This window comes from Lepidochelys olivacea (assembly GCF_965140295.1).
Source record: "Lepidochelys olivacea isolate rLepOli2 genome assembly, chromosome: 4".
Lineage (NCBI taxonomy): Eukaryota > Metazoa > Chordata > Testudines > Cheloniidae > Lepidochelys > Lepidochelys olivacea.
In genome coordinates, this window is record NC_140414.1 from 114,920,431 (window position 1) to 114,945,553 (window position 25,123).

Here is a 25,123-nt window from a genome sequence, read left to right on the forward strand (position 1 = left end):
CTATAAGGTGCCACAGGACTCTTTGCCGCTTTTACAGATCCAGACTAACACGGTTACCCCTCTGATGATTGTTCCCTCTGATGTCCTTCAGAGGTACAATTCCTCTCCTGCTCTGGCTTAGGATGAGATAAAGTGACTGCAGGCCTTAATGGGAGTGACTTAATTCCCCTCTGATGTCTGGCTGGAAGATGGAGGGAGATCTAAAGCTCAACATCCTCCCCACTGCCTGCTTGCTCTTGGGGAGTACCTGGATAGCAGAAGCTATGCTCCACAACAGACCTAGCCTCAAGTTCCAGTTCCAGGAAAGTCTGTAGATGGGGTTTACTCCCCTGCTGGGCCAAGACAGATAAAGAGACAATCTAGCCATTAGAAAATAAGGACTATATTCACCAAATGAAAACAAATGAAAACTTAGCATGAAAGGAAATATTATTTGCAAGTTTTAAGGGAATGCTGTACATTGAGAATGGCAAAAATGGAAGAATACATTATTGTGGCCTCTAATTTCTTCTCATTAGTATGCTTTTTACTCTTTAAATTAAAGTTATCTGCTCTGCATGTGCTGCTAGTCTTTTCTTGAAATTAATAGGTCTGTTTTGTCAGTCAAGCACATGTAAGAAGTGGTTGGCTGTTGTTAAAAGAAGGTGTCAATATTAACTACTATATAAAGGTTTAAATCTTAACTAAATAGCATTAAAAAGTGACTCAGTAAGCCACCTTTAGGTTATTGGTGCTTCAAGATTTTTCAAAGCAAAAGACCAATATGAAGGATTAATGGTTAAGGTTATGCAAAATCCATGTAATCAGCATGGCTAATTTTAGCTTTAACTAAAGCTGCTGGCAACTACATGCATTTTGCTCTAGGGCTTTACTTTTGAAGAGAGTGATGAATACATTTTTAGAGGTAAATATATCTTAACTGAGACTCTACCTAATGCTCTTTAATTGCTGAAAACGTGATTTTAATAGTATTTGCATTTAGAGAAGCAAGGAGTTCTTCAGCCTTGCATCTTCTCAAGAAACTAAAATAAGCATTCCGTTTTTCACATTTGTGTTCAAGAGGTACGTTATATAAAGTAGGTGAGGTTAATAAATAAACAATAGTATCATTAGTAACAATAGTGTCATTAACAGCGGACTTGGTTTATGATGCCAAAGTTATTCCCTGAAATACTAATCCACCCCACCAGAGAAAGCCTGGGAAGCTGAAGGGCCTTACAGCATGCTCTGAAGGTCAAGTTATATTGGCTGTGTCAGACAACTGGGGGAGAAAATGCCAGAAATAAGAGTCTTTCACTGGGAAACTTCTGTCCCTAGCCAAACATAGATCTAGGCCTATGTGTACACTACAGAGTTTACAATGGCACAGCTGCTGTTAGTGCAGATGCTCTAAGGCAACAGAACAGAGCTTTTAATTACTCCAGCCACAGTGAACAGTGGTAGCTATGTTGGCTGGAGAAGCTCTCCTGCTGACAGAGCACTGTCCACACTGCGGTTAGGTCGGTGTAATTTATGTTGCTCAGAGACCATACTGACCTAAGCTATAGTGTATACATAGCCTAAGCACTGTCACCTCAAGTGTCCCAGGTTATATCAATTGGTAGGATAACACAAAGGATTTTTATCTCAGTTACGCAGCTCCCATGCCACAAAGGATTTGGTAGTTCAACTGTATAGAACAACATGAATTCAATCTGTGGTAGATTAAACATAGATACGTTTTCAGACAAATGTGATGCTCCAAATGTTAAAACTAAATGGCTGTCTGAGTGATGACAGCCAAAAAAAATTTGACTAAAATATCCTGGCTCAGACGAAGGTGGTTACGTGGGAAATGGAGGCAGTTTCGGTTGAATTGAGCTTTTTTAAAAAAAAAAAGATTGTGAGCACCTTGAAGCGGGCACTTTCTTTACATTTGTGCCTTGCACAATGCCAGGCATATGGTCAACACTTAGTAGTGCTTCCCAATTGTCTTTTTAATAGTGTGGATTTTTGGACGGCTGCTGGGAACTTTGTGGGGAGCTTTGCAAAGTCAGGATAACACTTTAGAAAATCATCCAAGCAAATCAGACCTTAAAGATCTTTAAGATTTTCCCCACTAATTTTTATTGTAATGAACACTTGTGATCAGTTACGAATATGGGAATTACCAGACTGGATCAGACTCAACATCCATCTAGTCCAGTATTCTGTCTCTGACAGCGGCCAGTAGCAGATGCTCAGAGGAAAGATAAGAACACTGTAGTATGCAGATCTTGGATAATCTGCCCCTACTTTAGGTCTCATCCTAAAAGCCAATAGTTGGACATTGGCTTAAGCCTTCAAGCATGAAGCTTAAAAAGTTGCCTGTAACCAAATCACCTCAAGCTAAGAAAAATTAGGCAAGGTCAGTAACTGGACAGAAAATCTGTAGGGGAATCCCAGAATACTGCAGGAAATACTGTTAGCAGTATAGTGGGTGTCATTCTTCCCTCTGAGACACAAGGTGGGGGAGGTAATATATTTTATTGGACCAACTTCTGTTGGTGAGAGAGACAAACTTTGGAGCTGACACCCAATAAGTTAAAGCTTTATAACCAGGAAACAAATTGTCAACATCGCACATCAAAATATACACAATAAATGTAATTAAATCAACCCCTAATATTTCTCAAGCAACGTTTTTCCTATTTTGCCTATCGGTACATTTTTATTATTGATGGAATTTTTTTTCCTACTGTTTGTGTGTGTACAATGAAATCCACTTTTACTGACATTGACTGATAAAAAATCAAATCCTTTCAAGCCTAATTATATTATTAGCTCCTGTGCCTGCAAATGTTTAGCATGGACGGTATTTGATTACTCTTATGTAAGCCACTTTGTTAGTCACATTTGTTCATTCACTCTCCTATGGATTTAAACTTTTTTCTCCAATCTTTATGCTCCCCATACAATATTTAATTCTAATCTTTATAATATTTTCTTATAATCCTCAGATTGGACTAGTGTTCTTTTCTCCACCTTGGTACTTTCTCCAATTCTACCCCTCACACATGAGAGGAGCTCCTTGTAAACATTTGCAAAATTAATTCACTATCCTACTCAAAACTCCCCTTTTCCATGATGTCTACAAAAAAACTTGACAATAGTTAGGCGGCTGGTACACTGAGATCATTGCTGAGAATGCTGACCCATATTGTCTCATTGTTTACTTGTACTTCCCCATCTGTCTGTACTCATCTATTATCTCTTGTCATGCAATTAAGCTCTTTGGGGCAGGGAAAGTAATTGTGTTCTGTGATTTTATAGCTCCTAGCACAATGGAGTCCTGGGTTCATGACTAAGTGCTATAGTAATACAAATAAATAATATTCCTTCTGCTAACCTATCAATGAAAATATAACAATTGATCCCAATGAATCTGATTCCATGAGACACCTGGTCCCTACCTAGTCACAACAAAAAGTCACGAACCTTAACTCAAGCAAAATTATTTTTTTATATAAGTGGATGCAAATAAATAAAAATCAAAGTCAGCAGTTGAAAGACATTTTAGATTATCATATACTAATCAAAGCTTATTTTAGGTTATGTTTTATAACATTAAATAAATCAAATACCTAAATAAAGAAATGCAGTAGAGTAGCAAAAACTCTAGTGATGGCTTAGAGCCAATATGGCTGTCAATTTTTGCTGGTCTGCTGAGTTTCTTTATTTAGGTGTTTCTTATATTAAATGCTGTAAAAATTACTCCTGGACTAAATTGAGTTTTGTATGGTGTTTGATCATCTAAAATGCTTTTGACCTCCTCTGAACTAGCAGCTGAACAATTCATAATCATTCTCAAGGTTTGATTTATTTTACCTGTGTATTCATTTTACAATGGTTCCATCTAATCCACATTTATTTAGTTTCCTTCTGAGAATGTCATGTGGAACCAATATTAGTGTTTTACTAATGTCAGGATAGTCTACGTCTACTACTTTTACTTTACACACTAAGCTCATTATTGCATCAAAGAAACCAATTACTTTGGTTTCACTTGATTTGTGTTTTTTACAAACATGTTAACAATTTATTTATTGCTGTATTTTCTTCTAGCTGTTTACACACTGATTGCAGCTGCTTTGCTAATTGTTTTAGTAATTTATCAGGTATTGAAGTTAAATTTAGTGGCCTATAATTTGTCTCTCTCCCTCTACCTCCCGCATTTTTCCTCTACTTTTAAATGGGTACATAATTCCAATTTCCCCTTGGCTGTCAAAGGCAAAGCAGTGCAGTTAGATTTTTAATAGCAGTAAATGCTAGTAATAGTATTCTGCTAGCAAAATCGGATTTTGATCGACAGTTAATTTTAATGGAGAAAGGAGTGAAGATGGGGTGGGGAAGTAGAGGAAGGAAGGGAAAGAGCTGCATTAAAAACACCTTAGATCACACTGTGGCTTGGGGGGTGAAGAGCAGCAATAAAAATTACAAACACTATAGTGAGGAATGGAGCCAGAGAGGATGTAGTAACTAGCATCAGATGAGCAACAGAAGAAAAGATGACTTAGAATTTGTCTAGACTACAAAAATAGTTAGTGTTTAACAAGTGTTAGCTAGCATATTTTAACTAACAGGTTTTAAAACATTAGTGTAGATAAGGTTTAACATCTTCTGCAAGTCTGAGGTTGACCCTACGGTTTAAGCAATTAAAATATGCTAGCTAACATTGAACACTGCCTATTTTTCTAGTTTAGAGAGTACTTTAGGGCTGATCCTGCCCGGTGTAGAGTGCTCTCAACTCTTACCAACTTTACTACCTCACAGAAATGGATCCAAATCGTTCTTCAGAAGGACTGACTCCAACACTATACCAGGTCATCTCCATTCCAGTAATTGATATAAAGTTCTAAAAGAATTTGGGGCTTTACACCCAACATAAATTTATGAAGTGCAGAAAACTGATAAGGGAAACTAAACTTACCAGGGAAAAATCCATGGCTAGCAGGGCTAAGGACTATAAGAAGGAGATTTTTTAAAGTATGTTAGCAACAAAAGAAATTCTAGCAATATAGGTCCATTACTAGATGGAGATGGTAAAATTACTAATGATGCAGAAAAGGCAGACGTGTTCAATAAATATTTCTGTTTTGGACTTGGAAAGAAGCAGGATGATGTACTTCTATCACACGAGGATGTGGCGTACTTTCCAAACCATTAGTAAATAAGAAGGATGTTAGACATCATCTACTAGGAATAAACATTTTTAAATCAGGAGGACCAAGTGTCTTAAAAGGGGATATCTGGCCTGCTGATGTTAATTTTTAATAAATCTTAGCATAATGAGGAAATTCTAGAAGACTGGAAGAACGCCAATGTTATGCCAACAATCAGGAAGGGCAAACGGGATGACTCAAGTAACTAATATAAACTAGGTGGACTGACATCAATCCTCGACAAAATAATGGAAAATCTGATATAGAATTCAGTTTATCAAGAATTAAAGGATAGGAATATAATTAATACCAATTAACATGGATTTATGGATTTATACATCTTGTCAAGTAAACCTGAATTCATTGTTTGAGATTACAATTTTGGTTGATAAAGGCAATTGTGAAAAGGAAATATACTTAGACTTTTACAAGGCATTTAATTTAGAACCTCAAGACATTCTGATTAAAAAATTAGCATTATAGAGTATCAATAGAGTACAAGTTAAACGGATTAAGAACTGGCTGACTGACAGATCTCAAATAGTAGAAATCAACGGGGAACTATCACTGTATGGGATGTTTCTTGTAGGATTTTGCAGGGATTGGCACTTGGCCCCTGCCCAACACAATTCAACATTTTCATCAATGATCTGGAAGAATATATGAAATTGCTGTGACAAAATTTGCAGATGACACAAAAATTAGTGGAATGGTAAAAAATGGTGAAGACAAAGCAGTCATACAAAGTGATCAGGATCACTTGTGTAGCAATCTACACGGCATTTAGAGAGAGGAACATAAATTACAGGAGGGAAGAGTTTGGATGAGGCACCAGGAAGGCAGTCTGTATGCACATGGTTTAATGCTAGCTGTAACTGAGACATTTCTGTACATTGTTCTTTTAATAAAGAGCAAAAGCAAGTCTTGTGTTATTACCCAGCTCTTTTTATACTGGACTCAGTCAAACAAAATGCATTTTTACTACAAACAAATGCAAAGTTATACGTTTAGGAACAAGCAATGCTGGCCATACTTACAGAATGGGCAGGGGTGAAAGTAACTTAAAGGACCTACTGGTACTCCGGAGTCCTGAGCAGGGGGACATGGCCTCGACCAGAAGAGGTGTGGCCTCAACCGGAAGAGGTGGGGCCTTTAAATACCTGGGCCTTTTAAATCCGGGGCTCCGGCTGTGGCTGGGAGCTCTTGGGCCTTTAAATCACCCCCAGAGCTACCAGCTGCAGAGGCAGCTGGGAGCCCCAGGGCTCAGCGGAGCTCCAGACCCTTTAAATCACTGCCGGAGCCCTATCGCCGCTACCCCGGAGCTACGGCAGTGGGGCTCAGGGGGCGCTTTAAAGGGCCTGGGGCTCCAGCCACTGCAGAGAGCTCAGGGCTCTTTAAAGCACCAGACTGGGGAAGCTGCTCCGGTCCAGCACGGCATATTGGCTCTTGCCGGTACACTGGACCAGACTGGACCAGCTTACTTTCACCTCTGAGAGGGGAACTATATCCTGGAAAGCAGTGATCCTGAAAAGGATTCAGGGTCATAGTAGAGCAAGCAAGTCAACATCAACTCCCAGTACAATGCTTTGACAAAAAGGGCTAATATGATCCTTTGTTGTATAAGCAGGGAAATAGCAAGTAGGAGCAGGGAGATAATTTTACCTCTGTAGGTGGCTGATTTGTGATACTGATATTGAAATACTGCATCCACTTCTAGTTACCATATTTTTAAAGGATACTGAAAGCTTGGCGAGACCACAAAAAGAGCCACAAAAATGATTCAAGGGCTGGAGAAAGTGCCTTTCAGTAAGAGACCAAAAGAGCTCAATCTGTGTAGCTTATTAAAAAAGGTATATCTGTCCTCGGAGCTGTGGGTTGGGGGGATGATTTCTAGCTTGAGGAGACTGACTCGCACTAGCTCTCATCAAGTTAATGTGCTACAAATAGAGTGTAGCTGTAGCAGCAGGAACTGTGGTATGAACTAGCTTCCTCAAGTACATGCCTAGGGTCTTGGATACTCAAAGCAGTTAGCCCATCCTGCAGGTCACTCTGCCATGGCTACACTCTGTTTTTAGCATGCTAGCTCAATAAGCTCTAGCATGAATAATACCATCAGCTCCAAGTGTAGTCACGTCCAAAGATTGAGAGATGAGTTTGCTATAGTGTGTAAGTACATTCACACACAGAAAATACTGGATAGTAAGGTTTCAGAGTAGCAGCCGTGTTAGTCTGTATCCGCAAAAAGAACAGGAGTACTTGTGGCACCTTAGAGACTAACAAATGTATAAATTTGTTAGTCTCTAAGGTGCCACAAGTACTCCTTTTCTTTTTGTGAATACAGACTAACACAGCTGCTACTCTGAAATGTATTAGAGCATAAGCTTTCGTGGGCTACAGTCCACTTCATTGGATGCATAGAATGGAACATATAGTAAGAAGATATATATATATATATATATATACACATACAGATAAGTTGGAAGTTGCCATACAAACTGTGAGAGGCTAATTAGTTAAGATGAGCTATTATCAGCAGGAGAAAAAAACTTTTGTAGTGATAATCAAGATGGCCCATTTAGACAAGAAGGTGTGAGGAGATCTTTAATTTAGTGGAGAAAAGCATAGCAAGAACCAATGGCTGGAAGCTGAAGCCAGACAAATTCAATGTAGACACAATTTAACAGTGAGGATGCTTGACTATTAGAACAAATTACCAAAGAAGGTGGAGGATTCTCCACCAGTTGATGTCTTCAAATCAAGTCTGGGTGTCTTTCTGGAAGATATCCATGCTTTAGTTAGTCCAACAAGTTATTGGACTCAATACAAGGGTAACTGGATGAAATGTAATGGCCTGTGTTATGCTTGAGGTCAGACTAGATGTAACAGTCACCTCAAGTCTTAAACTCTATGAATCTTGCTTCTTGCCGCAAAAGAAACAACTCGCTTCACAGTTCAAAAGAACTGCTGTGACAGTCATCACTGACATTAATGTGTGGTCTTTAGCAAGTGTAATTGAGTCAAAATAATGTAATCAGCATTATCCTAGAGTTTCAAATGCTGCTTATTAGGCAAAGAACTGCAAGGGATACAGTAACTGGTAGAGCTGTTTTGTGGTGATGCTAATTCTTTCAGCAAAACTAAAATTAATATATTCACCACATTACCAATTTTTGATCTTTTGCTGCAAATTAGCCATTTCGTAAATTCAAAATGTGCATACCCCAGAGGTAGATCTTCACTCACTGGTCCTGATGAACTGCTGAATGTCAGTTCCTGAATCAACAGGGATTACCTTTTTTTAAACAAATGTGTGAAGTCTTTATTACCACCAGGTAATGCTAATTACACTAGAAGACAATAGGAGAGAATCTTAATATCTCTATTAGCAGTGAAGCTTGGGAGAATGTGATTTCACAGGTATTCAGAGTGCCTGGTAACTATATTCTAAATGAAACATGAAACAAATTTACACAAAGTCTTTAATACTAATTTTAATGAAAAAATGTGATACAGAAAGATCAGATCTGCAGGGAAAATAGGTAACCTTTTAAATTAATGCTCCCAAAACCACAATTAATTTAGATTTAATAGGACAGTTAATCTATGTTATTTGAATACTGATTATTAAACATTCACCAAGGACTAAAAACTATGTAATAGATTTGTAACTGTGAAATTGATATGGACCTATTGTACAGTTTTTAATACTCTGCAAATATCCTTTAATGTGTAGTTTTTATTTATTTAATATGCAATAACTGTTTTATGAAGTCCAAATTAAATACTTTGGACTTTTAATTGAAAGGGGTTTCTGGGAACAAAAGACAAAAAGTAGAACACGTGTTTATCATGCATGCCAGTGTCCTATAATCCTACTTTCTTGGAAAAAGAGGAAAAGTGAATTATCTAGGAGCCCAATATTGCAAAAAGGTCTCATTGGCTACTGCACAGCACGCATGTAGAAGTTCCAACAAAAATGACTTTATATCAGTTAGAATAATCTTCCACAGTGCAGAAGACACAATGTTGATAATTCTGATTTTAAAATGTGCTATTTTAGTTGGGTTTTTTGGTTTTTTTGAGAGAGACAGACTTGTAATGCCAATTTAAATGCTGTCTATTATGAAGCTGGCATAAGCTCTTCCTTTCCAGAAGTTTTTAGAACAAAGCTTACATTTTTGCCATAGTGTGGACCATAGCTTACAGAGCCAGTCTCCTGGACTACCTCCCCTCATATTCATGAACAGACAACCTCCCATTGGAAAATCAATAACACTGCATGGAAAATAATTAGGGAAGTATTCAGTGTATTTTTTGCATCTGTTAATGCAGGTTAGCAGTTATAATAAGGGAACAAAGCCAGCACCATGTGACCAGCCAATTCTTGGTAGACTATTAATGGTCAACAGATGACAGTAGTGGGGATTGACCATGGTTTGGCAACCACTGTCCTACAAGAGTCCAGAAATGACAGACATACATTGTGAAATTCACCAGTTTTTGCCACAGTTCAGATCCCATCCAGATAGGAAATATCCACACTAAAATAAGCACTTAAAATGGACTAAAATAAGGACTGGCCAAGTTGTTGACAGACAACTGATTTTCACTAGTTTACGACAAAATTCTCTCTTCAACTCTCCTTTATGGCAAGTGAAATTTACCTAATAAACATTTACCTGATAAATAAACATTATGCATTTCTATTGCTGTGTTTAACTCCATTTTTCTTATCCCTCAGTCTCTCTCCCCCTGTTCCTCCCTTTCTCCAAGTGTTTGTCTTCTTCTCCCCACATCTGATGTCCTTATAAATCCCTCATCTTGTCTACTTGTCTACTTCCCCCTGCCCAAGGCCTGTTGGCAGTTACTGTGCCTGCCGTTCTCTGCCTACTGTCAGAGCACAGGGTTTTTCTTCTCAGCTTTCTCTCTCTGCCTACTCTTGAGGATGAGCTCCAATAGCATGTGTCTGGGCATAGCTGTTGTCCGCCTACACTCTGGGTGTAAGTTGCCTCTTGCCATTGCTAGCCAAATGTTCCATTTTCACATTCTTTAACGAATACATGAAAAATCTAAACCAAAATATCTGTTCATTCAGAATTTTCTGTTTGAGCCAGAGAGAATGGGAAAAAAAAGAAATCTCTAGTTTGGGGGGTCATTATTCAGCAGTAAAATTTGGACTTTTCTAGAGGTAATGGTCTGTAAAATCTAAAAGAGGACTTGTGGCACCGTAGAGACTAACAAATTTATTTGAGCATAAGCTTTCGTGAGCTACAGCTCACTTCATAGGATGCATTTGGATGTAGCTCATGAAAGCTTATGCTCAAATAAATTTGTTAGTCTCTAAGGTGCCACAAGTCCTCCTTTTCTTTTTGCGGATACAGACTAACATGGCTGCTACTCTGAAAACCTGTAAAATTTAAGGTGACAGGATTAGGGAATGAGAAGCATTCTTCAAAGAAGAACGTTGAGAAAGTTAACTTCTGAACCAATTGAATTGTTAAGTATTAGACACCTCTTCTTTCAAATGAACTTTACACATAACAATGCAAATTCTCATCCCACAAAATCTAATCACCACCATCTATGAATACCATTTCCTTCCTTTCTTTTCAATTATAAGCATTGATGTGTTAATAATAAAGTAGTTAGCCTTTGTTTTCTTCAATTACACTTTTTCTTTTTTTAAAACAGTTGTACATATTGTGGCTATTGCTTGCATTAGTGTCTAAAGTATTTAGCTAAAGGTAACTTTGGGTAGAACGAATAAATACTTTGTTTCCACTTTCATCAACTGTTTATCAGTTTACAAACAGTGTTTGATAAGTTTCAGAGTAACAGCCGTATTAGTCTGTATCCCCAAAAAGAAAAGGAGTACTTGTGGCACCTTAGAGACTAACAAATTTATTTGAGCAGATGTGTGATAAGTGTACAGACCATGTACTGCTTTTACTGTTAAATGGAACAATTGTTTCCAAAACACCTCAAAATGACAGTTGTAATATGTAAAACACTTTATAATAATGCATATTACATCATATTTTAGCTGAGTGAATGTAAATGTAAGATTCTATAAAGGACATCTCCAGCTCTTTTCATGTTGATGTATTATTCTGCATTTTGTAGAGATAACAGTTTATGCAATTCTGGTAAAATTTCAAATGATAGTATTTTTGAATATCTATCTTTCTAAATAAATTTATTTTAAAACTAAGGCAGAGATAGGGTAGGATTCTCTTATTTTTATCATTTTTATGGTTTGTTGTAGGCTAATTATGACTTTTAGGATAAATAACTGGATTCTCTCAGTGTAGTCAACTTTTATATATGTAATTCAACCATTTTCTTCAGGCTCAGCTCTCCAGCCTCCTCCTCCATAGCCTTGCATGTTTCTCAGCTTGCCAACTCTCAAATATGGAATGCAATGAGAGGAAAAGACCCAAAATGAGTCAAAATTATGAATGTGAAAGTATTCCTTTAGTGTAAATAAGACTTTCTAAACCCTCAGTTTCATGATTCTTTATTTTTGAGGTCAATAATTTTAAATAATAAAAGTGGGAGGATTTCAAAATTGTCAAACATAGTTAACTTTGGGAGTAAAATAAATGATGTCCCTCTAAATGAAGGATATGAGAGGTATGCAGCCTGCAATCTTTGGGATGCACAATCCGGGCATTCATAGGTATCTTTAAGGTCCACGTGACCTCCTTTTGTGGAAGATCCTTTGTCCCAGCAACCACTAAATTCTAGTATTGGAGCACCTGAGTACTCAACCCACCACTCAGAAACATGAAAATATATAATTAAAGTAAGTTTATCTTCAGCCCAGTTCTATACCCCATTCACAACTGTTAAGATAATGGAATAATTCTTTAAGATTAACGGTCAATTTGGGCAGCAACTGCACTGCCCCGGACTGTTTTAAGCAAATTCCAGGACAGGTTTCAAAAGCAGCAGGAGGACATCTTTGGCAGATTGGGAGCGATTAGTCTGAAATAACCTGATTTTGATGACATTTAGGTCATATTCCAAAGCCCATCTATTTGGCAGGGATCTAGGGTGGAGTCCATCTGAATGTGTAGACATGCATTTGGTAAATTAGAGTTTTGGGATCTTTTAGGTGAAAAAATTTCATTTTTGTGAACTGACATTTTATTGGGCTGCAGACCATATCTAAAGTGTGTGGGTGGGGAAGAGGGGGGAGACATAGTGCCATGCCACCACCTGCCCCACTGGCCTGATCCTTCTCTTCCTCTCTCAGGTGCCCCCCCACCACCAGTAGCCTGATGCCCTTGGCCCATGAACCCCTTCTCCCAACCTCTCCTAGAAGCTTCAATGCTTGAGAGAGCCCCCATATCACCCCCCCTCAGGTGCCACTGCCAGCCTGCTCCTTACCTTATCCCTCCCTGCTGGTGCATCTCACCCTCAGATGATGGGTCCAACCCAGCCTGTCCCCCATGCTAGAAGAAGCTATCACAGTTTTGGCAGCCAGTGGATGAGGGGATTCTTTACAGAGGGGAACTTTTAAAAGTGTCATAAATAATGAGCTCATGCAAACTAAGGCAAATTGCAGTGTCCCAGCTAAAATTTTGATCTAGAATCCCCACTGGGAGGATGGACTCTCTGCATGTATATGAATCTTCTAGATTCACACGGCTTTTTCTGCTGTAGCCCCATACTCATGCTGATGGACATCTGGCAAACATGGAAATCTTCAGAACCCAGCTCTTCCATAAGAATTGTGCTTTGGGAGATTTTCAATTTTCATTTTATAAAATTTCTATTTCTAATTCTTGCTTCAGTGAGTTTTTATTGATAATAACCAAAACCTGAGAATTCTAAGTGTGTGACTGACATCATCACTTTCCTTCAAAAGATTTCCAAAATGTTTTCCTTAAGAAAACTCACAATGTTTTACAAAACTGAATCCCTAACCACTGAGAATCCATTTTGCAGGATAAGGATATGTCCATGCACAATAGCCTCAGTTCTGCAGAACTGTTCTGCATAACACTTGTTTTATCAACCTGTATTTTGACACAGTTACAGATACAGGTTGATAAAGAACCAGAAATTAGCTGAAACATTTTGTCTACAATATTTAATGTGGATTTACAACTGACAGTTTTAAAGCAATACTTCATCTAGTGATGCAGTTGGCATTCCAGGAGCTCTTTGCCTCTTGAGTGGGACAAATGTGGGACCAGGGAAAATGGCTCTAGGTCTAAGGTTGGCAGCTGTGTTGGTTCTAGGATATTATAGAGATAAGTGGTTGAGGTAATAACTTTTATTGGACTACTAACTTCTGTTGAACACGAAGAAGAGCTCTCTGCAGCTCAAAAACTTGTCTTTTTCATCAAGAGAAATTGGTTCAATAATAAAAGATACTCATAGAATATCAGGGTTGGAAGGGACCTCAGGAGGTCATCTAATCCAACCCCCTGCTCAAAGCAGGACCAATCCCCAATTTTTGCCCCAGATCCCTAAATGGCCCCCTCAAGAATTGAACTCATAACCCTGGGTTTAGGAGGCCAATGCTCAAACCACTGAGCTATCCCTCGCCCAATCTTGTCTCTCTGGGTCTTAGGGACAGCTGGAGGATTTGAGATGTCCACTGCTGAAAGGAGCCTGCATTTGGAAAAAAGCAGTTGCAGAGTTTGAATCTTTTCCTTAGGTTGGACCATCTACAGAGTTGGGGGTGGAGTGCTGCAACCCTATACTAACGTAAGAAGAAGCTTCAGGGCTTTGGTTGCTATATCTAAGTGACTTTTTCCTCTCCACTCCTATTCAGACATAGTGATTGCCATTAAAAGGTTAGGATGTGCCACCAGTTGACAGTTATTTCCCTGAACTAATAACAAATAGCTATAGTATTGCTGAGTTTTAGCTATTGCTATATGCTTACTTTTTAACAGCAACTGCTGTAGTAAGCAGAAACATAGTGGGTGATGTTCCATTAACAGAGGGGGTGGAATGCTGTAGATGGAAGATTCTATGGCAGTCAAGAGTAAAAAGGAGAAAAATTGAGGGTAGTGACAGCACAGGGACTCCCTTGAGGAGAGAAGCAGAGAACAATCATTAAGGAGAAGGGGATAGAAGCTCAGGAAAAATGTGCAGGGATGTGAGACCCTGAGCTGATGAAAGAAAAGGAGAGGAGTCAGCAAAGTAAAGAATCAGTGAGAATGCAAAACAGACAGAAATCACCAGTGATGATAAGTGAGCATTTGTTTCTCTCTCTCTATGGTGAGGACATATGAAGGATGTGAAGCGTTGCCAGACCTCTCTTTTGTTTAAACACTGAAACTATTTATTTCAAATAGGGTCTTGCTGCCTTCTTGATATCTTGGAGACAAGAATTTAATATTTAGAAGAGTTGAAAGAATGGTGCAAAAATAATTAAGAAAAATTGCCAATAGCCATTTAAAATAAGAGTGAAAAAAGGACAAACTAGATACAACGGTCTGCAACCTAGAGAGACTAGGAGTCATAGATGACTCATTAGGATAGAGGCCTGAGTGACAAGGATAATGGTGATTTGCTAACAGTGACAAAGAATGAGGGAAGTGGGGATTATGTGGAAGGAAAAATAAGGAGTTCAGTTTGGGCCATATTAAGTTTACTCTCAGACATACCTATACACACTATGGTTCAGGAAAGCACTTAAGCATATTCTTAATTTTAAGTAAGTACTTAAGTAACATTAACTTCCATGGGACTTAAACATGTGCTTAAGTGCTTTCCTAAACTAGTATCCCAGAGGGGACTGAAAAGGTAAATTTGCAAGGGACAGTAGTTGAACCCATTTGCATGAATAAGAACATTCAAAGAAAGAGTATAGAACAAATAAGAAGAGTAGAAAGAGAAGTTAAGAGTAATACAAAATATCTGATAGGTTCCACTTTTAACAGTAAGATACAGTACTGTTAACTGAGGGGGAATGTAATAGTGTGCTTACATATATGTGTACACTGGGTACATACCATAACTGAATAATTATAATCTTATTTATCCTACCTTGCCCGAATCCACATCTACTGTTTGTTACTCTCATACACTGAGTCATATCTAAAATTAGTCTGCAAACTCTGTTTCTTTATTAATTCAAAGAAAGCTTTTATTAAAGAATCTTTTGTTTTATTTTACTTTAACTTTACATCCACCCAATAGAACACAAACCAGAGCCTGCAGCTCTTTTTGTTCTTGTCAGCATTCACAGCTCTGCATTGCTGTGTGCAACAGGAGATTTTGAACTCTCCAGCCGCATCCAGCACTCTTAAGAATAGCAGCTGCTCCGTAAGACCTCTTGGTTATGGACGATATCTTTGCATTTGTTATGTAAACACCTGCCACACTTGGGTGGGGGGGGGGTGCACAAATAAGTGTTGCCAACTCTCATCATTTTTTTAAAAGTGCCCTGGTAGTTGATGTTTTTCTTAAAGTACCAGCTGCTGAAGGAAAGTGATTAGGTGAAAATCTCAATTTTCATTTAGAATGAAAGTACATTTCTAGTTCTCCTGGTTGCATAGAAAAATTTTAAAACATAACCTGAGTACACCCAAAAGGCCCAGAAGCCAGAAGACATAACAAGAAACAAAAATGCATTTTTTGAAAGCCCGCTGATTCTTTTGGATCAAGTTTTTTTTAATGCCTGGGGTTAGCAATATTGACTCTCTGTGCCTCAATTCCCCTATCTGTAGATTAGGGACAATAGTGCTTCACAAGGATGTTGTGAGCATAAATACATTGAGGCTTCTGAGGTAACCAGTTACTATGGTGATAGAGACTACATAAGTACCTAACATAGATAATACACTTTGTCTCTCCACGGTATGCATCCGATGAAGTGAGCTGTAGCTCACGAAAGCTCATGCTCAAATAAATTGGTTAGTCTCTAAGGTGCCACAAGTACTCCTTTTCTTTTTGCGAATACAGACTAACACAGCTGTTACTCTGAAATTTGTCTCTCCTGCCATTCAAACAACGAGCACAGTGTTGTGGATGATGCCCCTTCAACAAGAGAGGATGGAAGATCAGTACCAGCACGAGAGGAAGTGATGGAAGTGTGGAAAGGCAGTGTGGTAAAAAAAGGAAGCAGCTGAAAGAGTAGGTAAGAGGAAGAACAGGTCCTGATCACACCATCAGTAGGACTCATTAGTGATTTCAGTGAGGGGACCTGCTTAAAATTTGATTGCACAATATGGCTGTCATAAATATAAAGGGAAGGGTAACCACCTTTATGTATGCAGTAACATAAAATCCTTCCTCGCCAGAGGTACAGAATCACTTTACCTACAAGGGGTGAAGAAATTCAGATAACTTGGTTGGCACCTGACCAAAAGGACCAATAAGGAAAGAAGATACTTTCAAATCTGTGGGGGAGAGGTTTTGTTTGTGCTCTCTTTGGTTGTTCTCTCTCTGGACAGAGAGACCAAGCAGGCAAACGATCTCCTGAAAAGATACATCTAAAATTACAGAAATTGTAAGTAAAGGCAAGGAAATGTGTTCAATGATCTTTTGGTTTAGCTTGTGAATTTTCTCTATGCTAAGAGGGAGTTTTATTCCTGTTTTTTTCACTTTGAAGCTGAGCCTAGAGGGGAATCCTGTGTTTTAAATCTTTTTATTTACCCTGTAAAGTTACCTTCCATCCTGATATTGCAGGTGTGATTCTTTTACTTTTTTAAAAAAATAAAGTTCTTCTTTTAAGAACCTAATTGATTTTCAGTGTCCTAAAAACCCAGGGGTTTGGTCTGTGCTCACGTTGTACCAATTGGTTAGGATATTATTCTCAAGCCTCCCCAGGAAAGGGGATGAAGGAGCTTGGGGGAATATTTTGGGGAAATTGGGACTCCAAGTGGCCCTTTTCCTGAATTCTGGTCTAAATCACTTGGTGGAGGCAGCAATACCGTCCAAGAACAAGAAAAGGATTTGTGCCTTGGGGAAGTTTTAACCTAAACTGGTAGAAATAAGCTTAGGGGGTCTTTCACGTGGGTCCCCACATCTGTGCCCCAGAGTTCAGAGTGGGGAGGGAACCCTGACAATGGCCCAGTGACACAAATCAAGCTGAGCAGATGGAAGGTCTGGAGCAAAGAGAAACCAACAGAATGACATACACCACACTGGTCTACACTACAAATAATATGTTGGTATAACTTCATTGATCTGGGGTATGGACCCCTGAAGCCAGGTCTACACCATAAACTTACATGGGTATAACCACGTTGTTCAGAGATGTGAAAAATCCACACACCTGAGAGACATAGTTATACTGATCTTAACCCAGGTGTAGACAGTGCTATGTTGATGAGAGGGCTTCTCCAGCTAACAAAGCTATGGCTTCTCACAGAGGTGGTTTAACTACTCTCCCTGTCAGTGTAGTAGTGTCTTCACTGAAGCGTCCAATCGGTAGAGCTTCACCGTTGTAGCATTTTAAGTGTAGACCTGCCCAGAGTAATGCAGGTGTACACTGCGGATGTACACTGTGCTATGTTGACAGGAAGGTTTCTCCCATTGACATACTTACCACCTCTCAGGGAGGTGGAGAACCTAGGCCCACAGGGATAGCGCTTGTACAAACAATGGTGCAGCTGCACTGCTGGAAGCATAGATAGGGCTGAGAATGAAAACCAATCTCTGCAATCCCCCTGAAAAGAGAAGTGAGCTGATTCTCTCTCACTGCCCTGAGCACGTGGAAGGGTTTAATTGTTCAAGGTTACTTTAGGACCCCAGAGACAGTTCATCTTAATCTAAAGCAGTAAGGAATTGACAAATGCAGGGGGTGATGCCAGGCCTGGGGAGGAAGGAAAGTTTTTGAGTTGGAACACAGGATTGGGAGTCACAACCTTGCGATTTCCCCCCCTTAACTCTGCCCCACACTGCGCGCAGTTGAGCTCCGGCAGGTCCCGCGCCCTCTGCTCTGGGGCAATAGCGCTCCCCCGCAGAGGGCCCTGAGGAGCTGCGCTGGTCAGCAAGGACAGGGAGGCAGCATATACCAGGAAGGCGTAGGCACGATGCCCTGGGTGCCGCTCCGAACTACAGATCCGCCGGGGCAACGCGGGCGCCCCCAGCTGCCAGCGACCCCACAGCCCCTACCCTGGCCACCCCGCCAGCGCTGCAGCCCCAACGCAAGGAGCGCTCGGGGCTTCCGACGAGCAAGCGCGCCTGCGCAGCAACTACCAGGCGCCTGCGCGTTGGCCGCGAGCGCGAGACCCCCCCGAGGAACAGCGCTGCTGGACCGTTGGGCTGCCGCGGCGTCGGCTGAGGGCGGCGCTGTCATTCCCGGCTCGGGGCCTGGAGCAGGCGCGGTGGGAGCTACTCGACGCCCCGTAAAGCGAGGGGAGAAGCGGCGGCCGCGGCTCCAGCCCGCCGCCTTCCAGCACCACATGGCGGCGGCGCTAGCAACACAAACGCCGCCGCCGGCCCCGCCCCCGGGGCGCTCACGGCTGCTCTAGGCCACGGGGAACAGCGACTCCCGGCCCGGAGGCTCCTCCTCCTCCCGCGGCGCCTTCGGAGTCCCCCCGAACGGGCGCTGCGCTCCCCGCCATGCCGCGCCCGGGCCGCTGCCCCTCGTCCTGGCTGCTGCCCGCGCTGCTCTTGCTCGGCGGCGGCGCCTCGCTGCCCCCGGGATGCAAACAGGACGGCCGCCCCAGGAGCCCCGGCAGGTCCCCGGCCGAGGGGAAGGTGGTCTGCAGCAGCCTGGAGCTCGCCCGAGTCCTGCCGCCCGACGCGCTGCCCAACAGGACGGTCACCCTGTAAGTACCGGGGGGGACGGGACGGGTCCCTCCGGGTAGGCGCACCCCGCTCCAGGCAGTTTTTGCCTGCGGGACGCGGGCCCGCCCCCGTCTGCAGGGCTGCGCTGGGACAGGGGGCTGCCCTGCCAAGTACCGCGTTAAGCGCCTGCCATCGGCCTTAGCGCAACGTGTGCGGGGAGAAGCGACCAAAGGCGAGTCTACTCCTGCCCAGCCATTGCCCCCAGCCCCACCGAGCATGTAGCTGATGGTGACTGCGGCCAGGAAAACACGCCCACTTGGGAGGTGGTGCAGAGGAGCACCTTTTGTTTTGGGATCCCTCCAGGCTCTTTATTATCTAGTTTTATTTCTAATATTTATGCTCTATGTTTAGTTTCCTGGCGCTGGTGGTGGCTCTTAAGGAAAAGAGAAACCTCGAGCTAATGTAGGTTGTGCATTTTACAAGAGTAGAGCATCTCTCTCGGGATGTATCATCATCTCAGGAATAAATCAAAAGGAAAACAGAGGCTAAGGTTACTCACCAGCTAGGAGGGAGTGTGGAGACAGTCTAGACTAGAGCAACTGGATGTGAACTAGCACTTAGGGGCTGGGCTGCAGTTGGGTGTCCCGCCCTCACAAATTTAAAGAGCCAGCTACTAACTAGACAAATATGCTGGGAAGACTTCCTGGAAAAAGGGTGAACCCACACTTGGGTACTTATTAATCCCCATTCCGGTAGTTCTAGTTGAGAACTTGTTTCTGTGGTGGAAGATGTGTGGAAAAGACTTCCTACTGTTTTCAGTGCTAGAGTTTAATGTCTGGAAAAAAAATCCTTTGTTTTGTCTTTTTTTCTAGAACAAGAATATGATATTTGATTTAGGTGTTAGTTTAAAGATTACTGCTAGTATCGAGTCATTGAACATTTTTTTTAAGTTGTAGTGTGCATGCTAAAGAAAACATGTTTAATACTATTAGTGTGTTTTCTTTTCATACTTGGCTTGATTTTTTAATTTAACCGAGACTTACAGCCAAAGAAAAAGCATAGCCTAAAAATGTCAGTTATTATATTTGAGATTGTTGGAGGAAAAAGCACTGAGTGCTAAGTATTTTATTCAACTTTGAACAAAAAACAAAATCAAAACTTGAAGGCCCACAACTTCAGATTTATCCTAAATATAAACAAGTCTGCTAGAAGTTTAACAAGTAGATGGCACTATATGCTTACATTTTTTAATAGTAGAAATTAAATGAAAATGAATGGCCTAATATTAAGCCAGTTTAAAAAAAAAAAAAGAGAGAACCATTTTTATCATTCTGATTTTCTTGAAGTCTTAGTTTGATATTGTATAAAATCCATCTACACCAGATACTGTTGTCTGGAAGCAATGAATCCGCAGCTGTTGTAGCTTGGATAGAATAACATGGTTTTGGAATTATTAGAATGTAAGGCCCAGCATATACTTACATATGCTCTATGCATGTGAACTAGTCCCACTGAAGTCAGGTGGACAACTCACATTTATAAGTGTCTGTAGCATTAGGGCGTAGATGGTTCTTGGGTTTGAAGTATAGCCCTTGGAGAATAGGGAAATGTTCTCATTCCAAGGCAAGTCAGATTTACTGTAGCAAAAGGGATGCAAGCATCATGTTGCATTATGTGAGTGAGCTCAAAATGGATGTGATATCAAGAAGTCCATGAAAATATAGTTGGAAATTGATATAGTTATATCTTCTGCTAGAACTTTGAAAAATCCACTCTCTGATAGCAAGTGGAAATCTTTCCTAGCAAACATGGAGTCCTAAGCCATCAGTTTCTGCAGAATTTAACTTTTAATTTAAAAAAATGAATGTAATGATATATTTTCCTCTGAGTGCAGACAGACCACTTAAGTACCAACACTCATAGCTTTGCCCAGTAGTAGCAGCATGAAACTAACAGGAATCTGGTCAGTTTCACCTCTGTTATTCAGAAGGACATGGACAGCAGTGATATTTTTAAGTATGCTGTCAATGTTACAGTGTTACTGCTTCTGGAAAGCTATCAGCAGCAGAGGCATGAACTACAACTATGGGAAAAGGGGGAAGGAAGGAAACAAACAAACAAAATGGGAGGATGGGGAGGTGTAAAGTATTGGAAACCACTAAGAAGCTCTGGGGTGGGAGGGAGAGAAGAAACAAAACAGTCCTTCTCCTTTTCAGCAGCTAGAGGCTACTGGAGCTACACGTTCATCTAGCACCTACTAACCAGAGACAGATGTGAAAAATAGTTCCGAAGCAGGATCCAGATACAGCACCATGGCAGAGATCCTCAGATCCATCTGCTTGCATTGAGAAGGGGTTGGGCTTCTCGCCAAGGTGCTACTCCAGGTCTTGAGGGTGAACATATTTCTTTCTTTCATATCTACCTCTGGCAAGTAGATGTCAGGTACATTTTCAAGTATGGTTTACTACTATCACAGTTTTAGGGCCTTAAGTAGTTCAGAAGACAGAAAAAGAAGAGAGCATGATAATGTCATCGTGGAACTGACAGACACTACGTACACACACATACAGTTGAGAAGAATTACTTGATTTATTTTGTCATGCAGAATTTCTTCATTAGTCAATGTATGTAAATAGAAAACTTTGTAAATTACTTTTGTTTTTAGTTGGATTGAGGTTTATAATTCCTGTTGAAAGTTGCTTTTTCTCTCTGATCATATTTTCCCTCTATTTCATGTATACGCTAGTCTTTGTAGATTGCATTTTTATCACATATCTTTAAATAGATACAGTGTAAGGAAAAAACTTGGCTTTCCATAGCTTGTCTATTTCTAAAATTAAGATAATATCTACTACACAAATATGTTGTGAGGACTAATGTATAACAGTGCTCTGAAGCTGGAAAAGATAAATATTTAAAAATCTGTGACTTGTTTTTGAATTCAACACATTTTCTATAAGACAGTTGCCACCATATTCTGTTATGGAATATACTTTTTGAAAGATTTAGAACCTTGTGTTGTCATTTATGACCCCCCATATTTTTTGAGAGGTCTGTTCCTTTATTGAGTTTACCAATAGTGTACATGAAGAACGTTATAGATAATAAAGGTACTGAAGGCTTCTGAAGTACATTGTTAAGCACCATGGATGCTGGAAATTGTGCCATAGAACTCTCACCTGCATCGTTATCAGGTTGGATTAGTAATTGCTTAGGATTTGAACATATTTTGCTGGCAAGTAGCATATTTTAAAGCTAACATATCACTTAATAGTTCATCGTCTGGATTGATAGGAGAAAACTTAATGGAAGGTTCCTCCTTGTGATTTGGGACAAAACTGCTCATTGATTCTTTGTACTGAAAAAATCCAACAGGAATCTAGATGAAAGAGAAACTTTGTTGTATTATTCTGTAAACTTTAATTCTACTTATGAGAGACTTACAAAAGGGAGGAGGAAGGTTTGTGTCCTTTTTCACTTCTTTATTACGTATAGGCTTGTCAGAAATCAGTTTTTATTTTTTTATTATTTTGATGGATAATATAAATGTTTAAAATATACTTTTATTTGTATCAATTTAAATTTTCACAGTAGCAGGAAATTATGGGAGTGTTAATGACCACATCAAATAAGTTTTCAAGGAACCTTTTTTTACTTTGCCTATCTGTAAATTTTTATTATTGATGGAATATTTTTCATCAGATTGGGTGCATATGATGAAACTGGTGTTCACCAACGTTTACTGATAAAATCTAACACTTCCAAGCCTAAGCATGTTTAATATAAGACCCAAAAAGGCCTTTACATTTTTTTATTAGAAATTCAAGTCTAGTCTGTCAAGTCTTCCAGGAAAAGCAGGATTATGACAGGGAACCTAGTAGGATTATGACATCAGATGCACCAAGCCAGTGAGAGAGGAAGCAATATTTTAAGAACATAGAATTTGCCAGAATGGTCTCGATCAGTGGTCCATCTAGTTCAGTATTCTGTTTTAGCCACTATCAGAGGAAAGTACTCAAGTAGAGAGTTATGGAGTGACCTACCCACAAAGAAAGTTTCTTCCCAACCCCACTAGTTAGGAGCTGGTTTATGTCTTGAAGCATGTGGATTTATCTCTTCCAGACCCTTGATTTATTAATTTTGCTTGTTTTTTTTAAATCTTTGCTATTCTGTCTCTGTTCTTATCTGTATAGCCAATCCTTCTTTGAATCATGGTAAGCTCTTTGCCTCCATGATGTATGGCATTCCACAGGCTAACCGTGTGTTAAACTTGCTGCTTTTCAGTTTCACTGAATTTTCCCTTACTCCTGTTATGAGAAAGATCAAATATTTATAGTAATTCTACCTTCTCTATACGATTCATTATATACCACATCCTTAAAAATCTTCAAGTTCTACAGCAAAACCAGAAAATATAACTTGACATTCCTGATATCTTCAAAATAAAATACAGCAGAAAAAAAATCTTTCTTTGTAGAAACATAAAGGCCAAAAATAAGAGAAAAGGTGGAGTGCACCCCATATATTTTTCTTTGTTATGGGTTGGGTAAGAACCATAAGATCAGCTGTTTTTGTTTTATTTGTTTCCCGCTCTCTTACATATGTTCAGAATTTACTGGGTTTATAATTCTTATCTTCAGTTATCATGCAACAGGACTAAGGCATCACGTCCAAATGGGCTTAGAATAAGAAGCATGTCAACTCAGCAAAACCTGTGAAAGTGTGTTTGCAGGTGTTGTATAATTTAACTTTGTCATAAAAAGCAATGGTAAATTAGAGTAAATAACCTCTTCCTTGCTGTTTTCAAGATTAACTTAAAGGGGGAAACAGTACATTTAAAAATAATAGTTACCTTTGAAATTTTATACTTGTTTTGAAGAGAAGTAAGATCACTAACAGATTAGAGAAGTTTTATTTCGTTCTTTCTTTTCAGTTTCTGTGCTTTGTGCATTTGAGAACTCTTTGTGTTTTTTTAGTAGTTTCACCGTTTTCTCTGTATAGTCAATTGCTTTTCCTTGCTGTTTGTGTTGGTCTTTCACATGACAAGAGAGGACGAAGGATTTTTTAAAAAAAATTAAAGGGTTTTAAAACCACAAAAACTGGCCTGGGGGCTTAAGGGCAGGTGTAGAGCCCCCTGGGGACCCGCAAGCAGGTTTCAGGGGGTCTGCCAAAACAAACCAGAGAGCAGGGGCGGCTGTTAGACTCACTTGGGCCCCGGGAAGAAAGCTGAAGCCCAAGCCCAGCCACTCAGGGTTGAAATCAAAGCCTGAGCAATTTAACTTAGCAGAGCCACCTGTGGTGTCAGGCCCCAAGCCCTTGCCCTGCTTGCTATCCCCGAATGCCAACCCTGGCTTTTAATCTACTGAATATGGAGAAAAACAGTTGTTGTGGCACAGGTGGGCCGGGGAATTTTTATAACATGTTGTGGGGGGGCTCAAAAAGAAAAAGGTTGAAAACCCCTGGATTAGGGGATTGCCAGAGAGATAAATGATTGAAAATTGGTCACTCTGATGTAGATGGGCTTCATTTTAACTAGATGAAAAAAGCTGCATAGTAGCTTTTATTTTACTCTAAACTCTTTTTACGGTAATGCTAAGTTGCTGTTTTGTTTTTTGTTTTTCTCAGGGATGGGGAAGGACTCACTAAGGGAGATCAAAAGCACTGAATGAAACCCTGACCTCATTGAAGTTAATGGCAAAACTTCCATTGACTTCAGTGCAGCCCATAGTGTGTAACTTGTCACAATTCAATTAATAAACATTTCTCTTGAAACCATTTACTATAGTTGACTTGGGTACAAGGCAGGCAAAAAATGGAGGGGAGAATGAAGGATGAAGTCCATTTATGGCTATTGATCAGGCTCTTTCATATTTCTTCCTTCTCCTTAGTTTGGTAGTAGCTGTTGCAGATGTTGGCAGGGTTGGCAAATTCATTCAACTAATCAGGGGCGCTGACATCCATTCTTTCTCCTGTGACAATTCCAAAGGGTAATAAACAATTGTACAGTCGTTCTTCATAATGTTTCAGGAATATTAATTTGAGTTTAATTTTTTAGTTGGAGTCTAGAAAGACAACTAAGTTTTTTTCCCCTGCTGATAATAGCTCATTTTAACTAATTAGCCTCTCACAGTTTGTATGGCAACTTCCAACTTCTCTGTATGTATATATGTAACTTCTTACTATATGTTCCATTCTGTGCATCCGACGAAGTGGGCTGTAGCCCATGAAGGCTTATGCTC

General features: G+C 40.0%; 2 protein-coding genes across 6 annotated transcripts in view; one reads left to right on the forward strand and one right to left on the reverse strand.

The window, feature by feature from the left end:
• LOC311519159 (cytosolic beta-glucosidase-like) overlaps nt 1-25,123 on the reverse strand; it is a 101,737-nt gene that overhangs the window by 71,696 nt on the left and 4,918 nt on the right. For 3 of the 5 annotated variants that reach the window (XM_084625437.1, XM_084625433.1, XM_084625436.1), the window contains exon 1: nt 19,444-19,506. The exons of 1 other annotated variant lie outside the window; for it this stretch is intronic. The gene's annotated coding sequence lies outside the window, so the exon portion shown is untranslated. Of the gene's footprint in view, nt 1-19,443; nt 19,507-25,123 lie in introns of those variants that run through there. One more of the 5 variants, XM_084625434.1, reaches the window with a different exon arrangement.
• Nucleotides 18,372-25,123, forward strand: part of ADGRA3 (adhesion G protein-coupled receptor A3) — a 114,714-nt gene continuing 107,962 nt past the window's right edge. Inside the window, exon 1 of the mRNA XM_084625430.1 lies at nt 18,372-18,925. Within this exon, the coding sequence (XP_084481556.1) occupies nt 18,717-18,925 (209 nt within the window). The 5' untranslated portion in view covers nt 18,372-18,716. The remainder of the gene's footprint in view (nt 18,926-25,123) is intronic.